At 35.9% G+C, this 15,137-nt stretch overlaps 1 protein-coding gene across 2 annotated transcripts in view; it reads left to right on the top strand.

Annotated features, from left to right (window-relative positions):
• Kcnk2 (potassium two pore domain channel subfamily K member 2) overlaps nt 1-7,816 on the top strand; it is a 186,949-nt gene extending 179,133 nt beyond the window's left edge. For both annotated transcript variants that reach the window (XM_047520838.1, XM_047520839.1), the window contains exon 7: nt 5,535-7,816. In XM_047520838.1, coding sequence (XP_047376794.1) covers nt 5,535-5,852 — 318 coding nt within the window. In that variant the 3' untranslated portion in view covers nt 5,853-7,816. The remainder of the gene's footprint in view (nt 1-5,534) is intronic.
• The last annotated feature ends 7,321 nt before the right edge of the window (nt 7,817-15,137 follow it).

The following is a 15,137-nucleotide window of genomic DNA, read 5'->3' as shown; positions in this document are numbered from 1 at the left end:
GCGTGGTGGGCATACCTGTAACCCCAGTGTCTTAGGAAGCTGAGGAGGGAGGATGGAAAGTTCAAAGCCAGCCTCAGCAACTTAGAAAGGCTCAAAACAACTTATAGAGACTGTGTCTCAAAATAAAAAATAGAAATGGACTAGGGAGGTGACTCAGTGGTTAAGTGCTGCTGGGTTCAAAAAAAATCCAGCAAAACAATATTTTAACATATAAGGATTAATTTTACTTATCCAGAACACCACGAGCATTAACAATTTGATCAAGAAAAAAATCTACTTATGCAAATGTGATATTCTCAGGAACTTATTTTTGAATCTCTTTAAAAACAAAAAAACACCATTAGTGCTTGAATATACAATTTTATCACCATTAAAGATGAGTCTGTACTTTAGGACACTATGTTATTTAATGACTAATGAATACATCATTATAGACAATTGTAAAATGTTGAATTTTTTAAGGAAATGGGAATAAATAATTTTTGTTTCTTATGCTTGCCTTAATCTGGTTTTTAAGGAATTTATTTTCCTCATTATTTTCAAACTCAGAGTTTGAGCAGTTATGTTCCCTAAGCCCAGTATCTTGAAGAATAGTGGAAACATAAAACAAACACAAAAAGAGGAAGCGTGTACCACTATGGTTATGAGTATTATGGGTATGAGTAGCCCAAGAGTACATTTTTATGAATCAATTCACTCTTCTTAGCATCTTTAAGAAATTAAGGCAGTGTATCTTCACCCTAATGTAACCTGCTATAGGGTGGATTTCCATATACTATGAATTTGCTTTGCACCCCTCCAAAAGATATTTAGTCTTTGGGAATAATAAATAATTAAAGGTACCAGTGGCATTAGCCTTATTGTAATTAGTAATTTCGAAGTCCTTTTTATCTTAAGAACACACACACACACACACACATACTTGTTTCTCTTGTGAACTACTTTATTATCCTTATTCCATATTAATAAACCTGGAACTCAAAAGAGGCTAAATTGGATGTCTGTGGGCACACAGAATGTAGTTATAGAGCAGGAACAGCCTCCACTTACTCTGCCCCATTTCTCACTATTTTCACGGCAGTTTTTGAGATTTCCAGAGGTTACTTTTCCACCCTTGGGAATTTTGTAGGAATTAGAAAAAACAAGTTCCCCAAAGTGGAAAAAAATACCTGCCTCTGCCAGGGATGAAGTGCAATTAAAGATAAGAAGTTTATGACTCCAACAAGTCTGAGCTTTTTTCACATTTAGCCTTTTCCTAATTGGTAGGAGTCACTAACGTGTAGAAGCATATGGCTTCACAGAGAGTTCTGGATAGGTCATTAAAGCAACCTGTAAGATCAAGGTGACTATGTGAATTTTGCTTCTGGAAAAAATTAGGATAATGGTTAAGGAAGGTTTTCATTCTTTGTACAATTTCTCATGACCACATCAGTTTGAATTTGCAGTAAAGAGATGATTAAAATATTTAATGTCCTATGCAGATGCCAATAATTAGGTTTTGTTTGGTTTTGGTTTTGGTTTATTTCCATGAAAAAGCAAGAGTTTACACCTGAGTATACAGAAAGGAAATAGTGGGGCTGCCAGGAATCCCAAGTATGAAAATGATACCCAATAAGCTCTCACAGTGAAAAGGACTCTCACCATCAATGCAGGTCTAAGTCATGGGATTGTGTGAAAGTTTGTCTAGTATATGCTTCGCATTGATTTTTTGTATATATTAACTTATTGGATTGTTATAACAACTCTGTGAGGAGGACCGTATTGTTTCCCCCATGTCACAGAAGACACTGAGGCTAGAGAGATTAAGAAACACAGACATGCAGTGAATATGTGGTAGAGCTAGAATTCAAACTTGGAGGTCTAACTCCAGCATGTTATTCTGCCTCTTAAATAAAATCAGAAATTTCAGTGTCTGCAAAATTGGAAAATATTCCTGTCTTTTGACCCCGTGTTTCCAATTATAATAATAATTAGTATGTATAAGTAAAGATATAGGTCAAAAATATTCACTGAAGTGTCATTTCTAATAATGTATGTGTGTGCATGTGCCCGTGCATGTGAGTGCACATGTGGGTGAGCACACACACACACACACACACACACACACACACATATTCACCCAGATGTCCATCAATAGGGGAGTAATTAAATTATGTATATCCATTATCCTGGGAAATATTAGGCAACTGATACAGACTATGAAGTAGAAGAATCAGTACTTACACATAAAGAGGACTAAAATTGCCTGAGAAAAAGACCATTTGCAAAACAATGTGTTTAAGATCATATTTTTGCAAAAATATTAATAATAATAACATTGAAAGAAGGGAAAAGATTACTATATATTGAGAGAAGAAAAACTATTGGTAGCATGTGTTTTATATAACTACTAATTATTTCCATTGTAGTATGAGACTCCAGGATACATGTATTTTCAGTGATAAGTTTATTTGTTCAACATGCATTTATTTGAAGTCCGCTACATACCAGGTATCAGATGTTGATGATAAGCATAGAACTTATATTCTAGTTAGAAAAAATAGAAAATTAGCAAATAAAAAGATTAACATTTGGATTTTGATAAGCAGTCTGTGACTTTTATTACAAAAATACCTTTTTTACAATAAAAAAAAAGAGGTGACCATTACCAAAGAAACAGAAGGGAGATTCTAGGAGGTTTTGCAGTTTTTCTGCTCTTGGAGGATTGATTATAAGGAAAGAGTCTAGTAACAAAATAAAGCCAATGGAATAGATCTAATTTTAGGTCTATCAGTTCAAACAGTGCTCTAAGACTTACTTAGATAGGTGTATTCTGGGAAAGTAATTATTTTTTGTTAACCATTTATATGTGGAAATAAATTGAATGTCATATGATTCTTATACTTTTCACAGACATTTACTTTTAAAAAGTAGATTATTTTGTTTCCTTTATTATTTTAGTCTTCCTATTAGGAAAAGTTCATCATAGAAAGCATTATATTAGTGCCTGTTCTTTTTACATTTAGAAAATTATGAATTCTCAAATAGATCAAGTTAATTCCTTTTATTATGAAGTCACTGGTAAAACAGGAGTAAAGGTCAGGTGGAATTTTTTAGCTTTTCATCAATCATTATTTTTTTCTTATAAACCTCAAATTTTATGCTGCTCAGGATTATTGGCTTATAATACAACCTTGGAGAATTAAGTAACATGTTGGAAAGTAACATTTTTTCAAGACCATATTAATTAGTGTTTTTTTAGTACAATCTTTATGCTCCAATCTTAACAGTTTAAAATTAAGTTGAAATTGATCTAAAAACAATAGAATCTTTTAATTTTTATATTAAAAGTGTTATTTCAAAATCTTTCAGTGTTCAAGTATGTGTTAAACACTAGATACTGTATATATATATCAATGACTCTGATCTCAAGAACTCTTAGTCGAAACAGAAAGATAGGTAGAAAACAGAAAAATAGATTGGGTGCAGTGGCACATGCCTATAATACCGGCAAACCTGGAGGCTGCAGCAGAACCCCAGGTTCAAAGTCTGCCTTGGCAACTCAGTTTGACCCTGTCTTGAAATAAAAAAATAAATAGGACTGAGAATGTAACTCAGTGGTTAGAGAGCTCCTGGGTTCAGTTCCCAGGACCATAAATAAATACATACCATAAATATAAAATATAAGTTATAAGAAGGTTATTTATAAGTGCAATGGAATTTGCAGGGATCCAAATCTAAGTGATTTGGAATTTGTTACCACTGATAGATACCATCTTTGCTTCCCGAACCTGAGTCCCTGAAAAACAAGGTTAAATATTTAATTATTTAAGTACCTAAGTGTAGTTGGGCCGAGTACCTGATGGGAACACTAAGTATTCTAGGATAAATTGCTGGAAATTCAACACCTCCTCCCCTGCAGGTTCCCTCTAAGTCACCTCAGTGGTTAGGAGATGCTGCTTCTTACCAATTATGCTTGCCACAGAGGTCTCATTTTTCCAGCTTTGCTTTTCTCAGAGCCAGACCCAGATAACAAGCAGTTCCTTCTGCTTGCTTCTGGTTAGGATAATACAGCTAGGAAATTTAAAAAAAAAAAAAAAAAAAAAAAAAAAACTTCTAAAATAAAAAGCACATCATTAAGCCAGGCACAGCGGCTAATCCCAGCGGCTCCAGAGGCTGAGGCAGGAGGACCATGAGTTCAAAGCCAGCTTCAGCAAAAGCAAGGCACTGAACAATTTAGTGAGACCCTGTCTCTAAATAAAATACAAAATAGGTTTGGGGATGTAGCTCAGTGTGGATGAGTGCCCCTGAGTTCAATCCCCAGTACCTTCCCTCCAAAAAAGAAAAACCACATCGTCAAAAACGTGTGTATAATTGTGAAAGGATGTAAAAGAGTTGATGTGTGCCATTTTTCAAGGATATTTGAAGTTTTCCTTCTGTTTTTGTGTGTGTACACACGTACACATACACACACCTTTATATCAACGGCTGTCTAAGTGTATGTACACATCACATTGTACTGTTTACATACCTATCCCCTTCTATCATTCAGATAAGTAAAAATTTAGAAATCATCGATTACATTTCTTATACCAAAGATCAAAACAAAAACCAACAGACATAAAAAGTAAAATAAAAATAGCTGCATTTATTTACCTGTCAGATGAAAGAGAGCCAATAATACAGAATCATAGAATTCAGGGGTCTGCTCACACTGGAAGGAGTGCTAGAGGGAAGTGGAGGAATGGGTACATATTAGGAAATTAATCTAGGAGATAGTCACAATGATTAAACTATGGTGGATTAAGAAAGGAATTATAAAGTTTCTCATAGGATTGAAATGTTAGTATACAAAAGTACAGGCATAATTTTCAAAGACTTCTAAGTGGCTCAGGGCCCTGTAGCAGATACTTTATTGTTCCCCTAGCCAGCCTCCAAATAGAGTTGGCAGCTCTCATTTTTTTGCTTTCCCTGAAAAAAGAAACAAAATATTGTATTGATTATTTAAGAATTAGAGAATTCTTAAATGACCATGAAGAGGTCATGCACAGCGTTTTGAGCTCTGAAATTTGGCACATGTCACATGTCACATGTCACATCCTGAGCAAACAGCATCACTGTAACCCACCTGATTCATATTCCAGATTCTTTTCTTCTGCTTTGCTCTTTCTGTTATGTCTCACTGACTTTTCTACACTTGAATACTTCATCAAGTTACATACATACCAAAAGATATATAAATAACCCAAATGGCTTTAAAAACATTTAGACTGCCTATTGACAGCATCCAAAGTTTCTATGACAGAATCCATGTACAAAAAACAAGTATATCTAGTGCCTCTGAAATATAATTTGGTGGATAGTGTTTAAGATCACAATTAATTTTAGAGCCATATTACACTAATTACATTGACTCTCAGATCACCAGATTTACAGAAAGTTACTCAAATTTTCTTTCTAAAGTCCCCAAATAAAGTGAACAAAAGATAAAACACACAAAATATTGACCGCCACATTGATCTCTCCTTAATCTCTTCCTGGTCTCTGTACTCCAGGTGGGAGAGTTCCGAGCACATGCTGCTGAGTGGACAGCCAACGTCACGGCCGAATTCAAAGAAACCAGGAGGCGGCTCAGCGTGGAGATTTATGACAAGTTCCAGCGTGCCACCTCCATTAAGCGGAAACTCTCTGCAGAACTTGCTGGGAACCACAACCAGGAGCTGACTCCTTGTAGGAGGACCCTGTCGGTAAATCACCTGACCAGCGAGAGGGACGTCTTGCCTCCCTTACTGAAGACTGAAAGTATCTATCTGAACGGTTTGACGCCACACTGTGCTGGCGAAGAGATTGCTGTTATTGAGAACATTAAATAGCCCTCTTTTGGAAGAGCCTTAGGCGTAGCCATAGGTGAGGACTGCTATATGCTCTCTATGACTGTTGCTGGTAGCATTTTAAAAATTGTGCATGAGCTCACAAGGGGAAGCAAATAGATACACCCATCATGGTCACGTACCATCAAGAGAATTGGAAATGCTGAGCCAGCACTGTCTTTCTGAGGATGCTTGTAAAATGGTCCACTTTCTTTCATGAGTGGAAGGATAAGCAATGTCTGATGCCTTTATGTGCCCAGACTGTTTTCCTCCCCTTTTTCCTAATGTGCCATAAGGCCTCAGAATGAATTATAATTGTTTTTGGTAATAATGTAGCTTTGAAGGATCAGTCCTTAACTTTTCAGGGTCTACCTAACTGAGCCTAGATACGGACCATTTATGGATGACAACATTTCTTTTTGTAAATGGCAAGAAATTCTTATGCAGCCTTTTACCTAAGAAATTTTCTGTCAGTGCCTTATCTTATGAAGAAACAGAACCTCTCTAGCTAATGTATGGTTTCCCCTTCCCTACCCCCAGCCCTAGGCTCACCCCTACAGTCTTGTACCCTAGTACTCCCATTTAAATACCATACCTTGCTGGAAACAGTGTGTTAAATGACTGAGGTAATGATGCCCGAAGAAGAAAAAAATGCCAAATTAGAAGGACATTAAAGCAACACTCAAGAAACTCTAGCGTTAAAGGCACTGCAGAGAAAGGAGGTGCAAAGACGGCCCCTCTGAGTATTTATTTGACTCAGGTACCAATGGTACATATATATGGTGTAATAATTACCAGGACGGTAACATCGGCTGCTCCCAACCAGTCCTTTTTTCCCTGGCAGTATTTGGAATATTTGAAATTTATCATTTATTAATAACTATACATTTTTAAAGGCAGAAGAAAGTAAGTATATGTATATATATACATGTATATGTGTATACATGTATATGTGTATATATATATATGTATATGTATGTATTTATATGATCTGACCGAAAAAAACTGTTAAAGATAGATATTACTAGAGGTGATTTTAAACAGTTGGTGCAAATTCATTCTGATGACAAGAAAGTAGCAAAACAATGTTATAAATATTTGCTAATAAGCATTTTACTGCCAGCTTCTACTTGCTTTTTGATATATGAAAGGCTTATATCATTTTCTTTCCTTGAGGGCTTTTGCCATATGGGGGGAGGTGATACCCAGTGAGAGGAGGGCGCAGTCCCGCCTTCTGTGGGTACCTTTGGAGTTGTGACTGGGGGCGAGAACAGAAGTGGCACCTGGGATCACTGTGATTTTGCACACAGGAAAATGCAGATTGCAGGCAGAATTTGTCTCTGACATTAGAGAAAACGCTGTTAGAGCACAATTTAAATCTTGAGAGTTATTTTTTTTTAAAATAGAAAGGCTGATAATCTTTTTGAGTTTAATTTTATATCCTGTAATTCTTTCGATGTTTCCAAGATTCAGAGGAAAATTCAGAAAAATTTACTGCGCTCAGTAAATCGCTACCCTTTCCTTTATTTTCATACTCAGATCTGCTGTACATTGTATATATAATTTTTGAAATGCAGAAAGAAAATGATTTCCCTATATATAACTGCAAAATTGATTTACTTTTCTTTTTGGGGGGTGGACATATCTGAACAAGTGGCATTCAGATTAGACTCTTAAAAAATTAAACCCAGGATCTTAAAAAACAAACTAATAGACACTTATTTTCCAAAATTTACATTTAAACTAAAAATGTAAATATTCTGTTAGCTTGTTAAAGGTACTTTTATAAACCTAAAAAATTCTAACCAAATTTTAGGAAGTCAGGCTCTTTTAGAAAGAAAGCTACATCCATTTCCTCAACAACTGTTCTGAAAGTTCATATGGTGGAATGCACCATGTATAAACTGTGAATTGTATTGACAAATAAAGTTTGTAATGAAAGACAGCATTTTCTGAGTCTCCTGCTTGCTGCTAAGAATTTAGATCTGATTCTGGCTAAATCAAACTGCAGGATATCACCTTTCATGTCTATTTTTTTTTTTTGTAGCATCTTCATTCACAATATTCAAGAAATATTTTTAATGCAGTAATGCTACCTTTGTTAAATCATACAAAGGGTTCTTTTTTGGAGGCTATTTATCTAAGTAAATATGCTGAAATTCATTTTTGAAATATGATATTTAAAATTGCATATGTATCCAAGATTTTTTCCATTACATTATGATATGTCAATATCATATTTTATCATTGATAGACCTTGCTTCTAAAGTAATTGAATGCTGAATACAAGCAACTGACTATTTCTTGTTAGAAAAAGGAAACCAAGCATCCTGATAGTATTGAAGCTCAAAGAAAGCAGTCAACAACCAAACTTTTAGACCACGTACCTCAAATATTGGACTGCTTATCTTGTCAGTATCCTTCATAAATTTACTGATTTGTTTTTAAACAATTTGATGTTTACTAAATATCTGAAAATCATTCCCAACATTATCCTTAGGATTGGGGAAAATTTACCAAAGCCTAGTTAACCAATGATCAATTATGTCTCAAACTTTATTTGGTTTATTCTATGGGGAGAACATTGAAAAAGATTTTTGTTCTAGTCCGGAATTATCTAGTGAGTTTATTTTTCTATTGGACCTGTATAAGAGTAATGAATTTTGCCTTGAAGGACACTTGAAAAAAAAAATAAGTACTAGAACCAGAAAGAATTGAAAATTCCCTGATCTGTATTCTTAGACATGGTTCATAGACAGTACCCTCATCCTCCCTTCAACAACTAAATGTAGAAGTAATTCCTTTGGAAATCTTTCAGTTTTTTGTGGAGATCTATGTACTTTACTCCATGGTTTATGCCACATGTCTTCCCCTGCAAAAAAATATATCATTCTTGAAATGCAGGAAAAAGTGAAATTTCTGAAACCAAAGGGGAATTGAATAACATGCTTTTTGGCTGTTAAAGAAAAGAAGGGAACAGTTATAGAACTTTCTTTCTCAAATTCCAGGGAACACGTGACATATAAGACAGACCAAATCCTACCTTACCCTGTGTCAAAAAATCAGTAGAATATTTTTATTCTTAAGGCTGGAAGTTCAAAAAGACTAAGAGAAAATGGAATACCAAAAAATCAAACTTAGAGATTCTGAAGACTTGAGATAGCTCTTTTTGCCTAGGAACTAAAGGTCTAAATCAACTTTTGCTTTGGTCTTTCTTACTGCTTTATATTTTTGATGTTCTCCTAAAATCATAACTTATTTCTGGTTTGCATTTCTTATTCAAGTGTGAGTATAAATTTGTTTTGTATAAAGATGTCTATTTGAATCTCATCACTATTAAAATTAATATATGATTTTTGCTTTAGCATGAGTTTACTGAAATGTTCTTTTATAGTGAAATATACTGGCTTAGAACGTGCATATGTGTCAGTTTCAAGGTAGCATTCAGTAACCTGGTTACTTTTGATAGAAACTTTGGAGGGTAACTTATTATTATCTTAATAAGGAAAGCATCATGAACTCCACCTGTTTCTTGCATCCACAGTCCCATCTCAAAGATTGATGTCTCTTCTGTTTCATGACACTTCTCCACGCTTCAACTGCTCTTTCCTGAAAGATGGGATTGTGTCCCTCGTCTTTCATTTTGACTCAGTGCTGTTTGTTCAATAAAACCTAGTTTATGCTATTTCTAACATTCATAAAACCATTTATTATTTCCCTAATATTAGCTTTATAAAACATTTCTACTTTGTTAGGCATTTGTAACTCTTTTTTTCTTTCTCTTTGGTATGTCTCTTCAAAGTATTTCTATACATTCACCCCAAACTCGCTTCCTAGTCTTCATTCTGTATGTTTTGCACACTTGATCTTGCATTTCTCTCTGGCTTCCAGGTCCACCTAGCGAACTCTCATTGGGTATTTCCACTTCTAAAAGATACCTTGACACACCCAAGAATCCCATCATCTTTCCTCAAAGGCTCCCTCTTCTGGCGCCTTCTATCTGCTGAGCAAATAAATCATCCTTGATGTCTTTTTCTCTTCCTCCACTTTGTATCCACCTATCACTAAGCTCTAATGACTTGGAGCCTACATAAGACTTAAATTTATACACAGCCAAAACTATGACCTTACTTTAAGCCATTATCTTTTCACTTCTACTAACTATTTTTGTATGACTCTCTGCTCCTGTCATTGCAATGACTCTATTTAATGTGCAAATTAGACCATACCATTCTCTAGTTTAAATATACTATTCACCTTTCATTATTTTTGGTGTAAATCCATTATCTCTCAGATGGTCCACAGGTCTCTTGGTCCATTCTATGCCATCTTCTCCAAACTCACCTTATATCATTCTCTACCTCTCTGTACTCCAGGCTGTTGGGTTATTCTCTTGTCACAAGTTTATATAGATGTCGTTCTTTTTGCCTGGGACCCTCACTCTCTTTTTACTCCTCAAAACCTTTTCCAATTAACACACTCCTTTTCATCCTTCAGAACACAGCTTAAGAATCACTTTCTCTAACAAGATTTACATGATATCAATTCAGGTACTTTTACAACATTCTCTTTAAATTTCTATTGCTTTTAATCAACTTGTGGTTAGATATTCATCACTACTTTTATTTGATATTATTCATGTCACTAGATTGTAAATCATTTGTATTAGTTTACTATTCTATTCCCAGAAACTAGAGAAGTACACTTAACAGGTGATCAAAAGATGAAAGGTAAATGAATGAAGATAAATGGGGGTATTTAACTATTTTAACATTTTGAAGTATCTTTGTACACAGTATTACAATTTTTTTCAGCTGCACAAACATTAATGTGTCCTCTTCTGGTAGCTTATTGGTAAATGTAATACAAATAGCAGTTACTTCTATTAACTGACAAGCTGGTGCTAGTTACTAATTATGTGCATATTTTAAAAAATCAGAGTCAACTGTTGCATTAGAGAACAGTGCATTAGTTGGCATTATACATGCTTACTTTTTGTCAACAAGGGTTTTGTTGTTTTCATTTCCAAATTTTCACTCACAATAGATACTATCAAAGCTTTCAATTACAATTCAATTCTAGTTTCGCTTAGAAATTAACTTCAAAACATTAGTAAATGGGTGTGTTTTATTAGTAGAAAGCTAAATGAACATTTATTAGCCTTGTCATATAAAATTCAGCTTTTTCATGCTTAAACAACTTTAGAAGCAGTCTGGGAAGGAATCCATTATTTGGTTCATTTGAGCTATAACCAGTAGGGAATATTAGTCACTTACATGCTGTAATTTTTAAATTAACACAGAATAAATATTGGTTTTCATTCAGTTGATGCTCAACTTTTGTAGGTGCTAGCTAGCCCTTTTTGAACTATACAATTAATAGTGAGTAATAAGTAACTTATTTTACCATAACCCACTTTGATATAAAACACTTTAGACACTTTAAAATATTGTTAACATTAGAGTATATGTTTCTGGAATTTTATTAACAATTTTTAAAACAAACTTCACTAAGTGACATTGTCTGAGCCAGATTCAAATTTTGTCAATGACCAAGTGTTTCAAAGTTGGGAAGATACAGCATTGAGATACTGTCAAGACATCTAATTAACCCATCTGGTTTCTTAGTTGGGTGCAGCAATTTAGACTTTACATATGCACTGAGAAATCTTGTTTAAATATTGTCAAAATCTAGATACATGCAAGCAGATTAACAAAATGTATGAGTCTTTTTAATGATGACATTGTATGTGCAAGCTAAATGTCACCCGCTTGTGGTTTGCCATGTCAACGTTTATCAAGAGTCTTTAATACGTCACTCACTCCAAATACTAATCCAAATCTATAGCAACTGTCTTGGAGGTGGAGAGCCATGGATAAGAAAAAAATGAAGACAAATGACAGTAAAAATGGAGGTATGCATAGAAGTGCTAGGAGTGCTGCAAGTACCCTGAGGAAGGCAAAGCTATGCATCTGAGTTGAAAAAACCTTTGGAGAGGAGCTCATATCTGTATGATATGTAGAAGTTCACTGGATTTTAGATATATAGACCAATGAAAGCACCAGATTAGACATTAGTATGTTGTTTTGTGTGGACTAAACAGGAATGCATGGCATTGTTGCAACATGCCTGAGCACACAAGATGTGGAGTCAGCCAGCCTAAGTTCAACCTTCTGCTCTTCCACACCCAACCTAATTTTTCTTTGTTGTTTTTCAACGTCTATATACTTCATTTCCCTCATAGGTAAAATAAAGATAACAAGAGTTCCAATTCTTAGAATTATTCTGAGGTTTAAATGAACACATACATGTAAGGTGTTTAGTGAAATTCCTGGAACGTTCTAAGGGATCAACAAATATTTGCCAAGTGCGATACAAGTGCTACAACTCATAGCAAGGCACAATGTATAAATAAGAAGAATGGAGGCTGGAAGGATTGATTGGAGGTGGCTGGTGAAGGTGTCAAGCTACCAGGCATTGGATTGATCAGTTAGGACAAAGAGCCACATAAAGCAGCAATCAAGACTGTATTCACTTACACAGAGAACAAATGAGAAAGGCATAGTCCTCAGTGCTCCATTCCCACAGAATGGTGCTAGGTGGGAGTCAGATGACCAGTAGCACAGATGAGAGGCGCAGCCTCAGTGCTGAGGAGCACTGGCAGGATTTGGACCTTCAACATTCCCCAAACACCATGCGCTGAAGGCTTAGCCTATGACCACGCTTGGGAGGTAGTGGAACTTTCAGGAGGTGGGGCCTGGTGGAAGAAAGTTAGGTCATTGGGGGCATATCCTTGAAGGGGACATTGGGACTCTGGCCCCTTTCTTCTCTCTCTCTGTCTCTCCTTCCCAGCTGTGGTGAAGTGAGCAGCTCTTCACCACACACCCCCTGTCATGATGTTCTACCTCTTCACAGGAGGCCCAAAACAATGGGCCAAGCAACTGTGAACTGAAATAATGAGCCAACACAAATCTTTTCTCCTTTTAAGTTGTTTATCTTATTTGTCACCATGAAAGAAGTGGACTGATATGCTCCTGCATTTTTTTAGACCTTGAAGACTGCAGGGTGGAGAGGGTGGAAAGGGGGAAGGAGTGGAAATTGAATGATAATGGAGAAAAGTGCATCAACTGAGGCTCTAAATGTGAGGTCTCCAAATAGAGGCTCCTGGGCCTAAGTTCTTGACTATAGCTCTCCAGAAAATGATAATGCATTCACTATGCACTGAGTCTGGTGTGGAGAAGGCAGCTTCCCCCATGATTCCTACCAGTCAAAGACTCAAAACTGAAAGCCTGAAAGATCACACACAGCATTTTGGCCTGAAGCCACACTGCTCAGACTCTTACCTTCTGATTAGGAACATGGGACCGGAAGAAGGCAAGAAAAGGCTTGAGGGTAAGACGAATGTTTTAAATTTGAGGTATGTGTTGGACCTCCACAGTGAGAACCCTCTGAAGAAGCTAGAATGTTCATATGCGCCCCAGTCCATGATTCCAGGTAAAGAAATGAATGTAAAGATCTCTGACATTAAAAATGCTTCATGTTAATAAAGAGAAATTGAAGTCACTATAGTTGACATGATTTGGTTTTTAACTCCCTTTCTAAATATTAACCTGGTCTTGAAAGATCTATGTGTGTCATGCATATTTCTTTGCAGGTCAAAAAAACCTTGAATTAAATAAGAAAGTCTTAGAATATTTTATACCCAAATATTAACAAGGCATTTCTTGTAGACTGGTACTATAGTAATTGCCATGCACATTCTCTTTATGATAAGCAGTTTTCAGCAGCAAAGCATGTAAGTATGTGAATTTTTTTAGACCTGCCAATATTATTTCATTTGGTATTATTAATTTTTGCATATATTCCCAGGAATCAGTCTCCTCTTGAAAAGAGAATTATAATTGACTCATAGAATAAATTAGAAAAATACAAATGAGGAAATACATGTCAGCACCAGTAGATTCTGTTGCTGTTTGAGGCAGGCTGCCTTTTATGGGCCGGTGGCCCCATTACAAGCTGCTGTGTGTTAGATGCTAGCAGTTCATAGCCGCTCCCTGTTTTGGAGGAGATGCAGATCGGAAGCCAACTCACAGGGAGGTTATGCAGCCCCACCCTGACATGGGCAACCCAAAGGTCAGTATTTGACAAAAAGATAACAAAAGGCAAATAGCTTTGCCTTATGGTAGGCCTATCTCTGTCTTGCAATTTATACTCTGGAAACTTCTGTGGGCCCAGACTGAGGCTAGACCACATATTTGCTGAGAGCCTTCCTTGCCCTCTCTTGCTGCTCTCACCCCATTTCTTCTTAGTGCATAACCCCAAATATCACATTTATCTGAATCAAGGAATTGGGCTCTGTTCTGAAGACAATTGTAGAAATTTTCACATTGGAACAGAAGTTCAGGTCCGTAGTGAAAGAAATTAAATTTAAAAATGTAAAGAGAGAAGTGATGACTCTGAGCCACTTATGTGGCTTTTAGTTTCTGGGCAGCTAAAGTGAAAAATGAGACTTTTTTTTTTCAGTTATTTGGTTCTCATTGGCCATGATGAGGAAGTACATCCATGTCTCATGAAAATAAAGTCCATTCAGTTGCTAACAAATAAAAATTTTATGCAGGGCTTATTGGTCAGTTTTTTATCGCTGTAACCAAAATACCTGATGAGAGCAACTTAGAAGAGGAATTGCTTATTTTGATTTATAGTTTCAGAGGTCTAGGTCCATGGTTGGCTGACTTCATTGTTCTGGATCCGAAGTGAGGCAGAACATCATAGTAGAAAGGTATAATAGAGGAAGGCTGCTTATCTCTCAGCAGCTGGGAAGCAGAAGAGGACAGGAAAGGGTTAGGGACAGTTAGAGTGCTCAAGAGAGAGACAGAGATATCCCTAAAGAGAGAGACAGAGACCATGCCCCCAGTGACCTACTTTCTTCCAGTCTTGACCCATCTGCCTATATTTTTCACCAATTCCCAAAAAATCCATTCAAATTATTAATCCACCAAATGGATTAACACATTATGTGGTCAGAGCCCTCATAATGCAATCATTTTACCTCTGGACATTGCTTCATTGTCTAACACATGAGCTTTTGAGATCATTCTAGATCCAAACCATAACACAGGTATAGGTAACAGAAAATGATTCAGTGTAATCTGCACATAATATACCTACACACACACACACACACAAAGTTCCAGTGATTTCCATTACAGTTCCTATATTAATTCTACAAATATAATGGCATAGCACCAATTTTATTAATTAAAAAGTTTTTATTCTCATGGGTCAAAA

Source organism: Sciurus carolinensis, chromosome 12, assembly GCF_902686445.1.
Source record: "Sciurus carolinensis chromosome 12, mSciCar1.2, whole genome shotgun sequence".
In the NCBI taxonomy this organism is placed as follows: Eukaryota; Metazoa; Chordata; class Mammalia; order Rodentia; family Sciuridae; genus Sciurus; species Sciurus carolinensis.
Note: the sequence above shows the minus strand (reverse complement) of the source record. Positions and strands in the feature narration are given on the sequence as shown.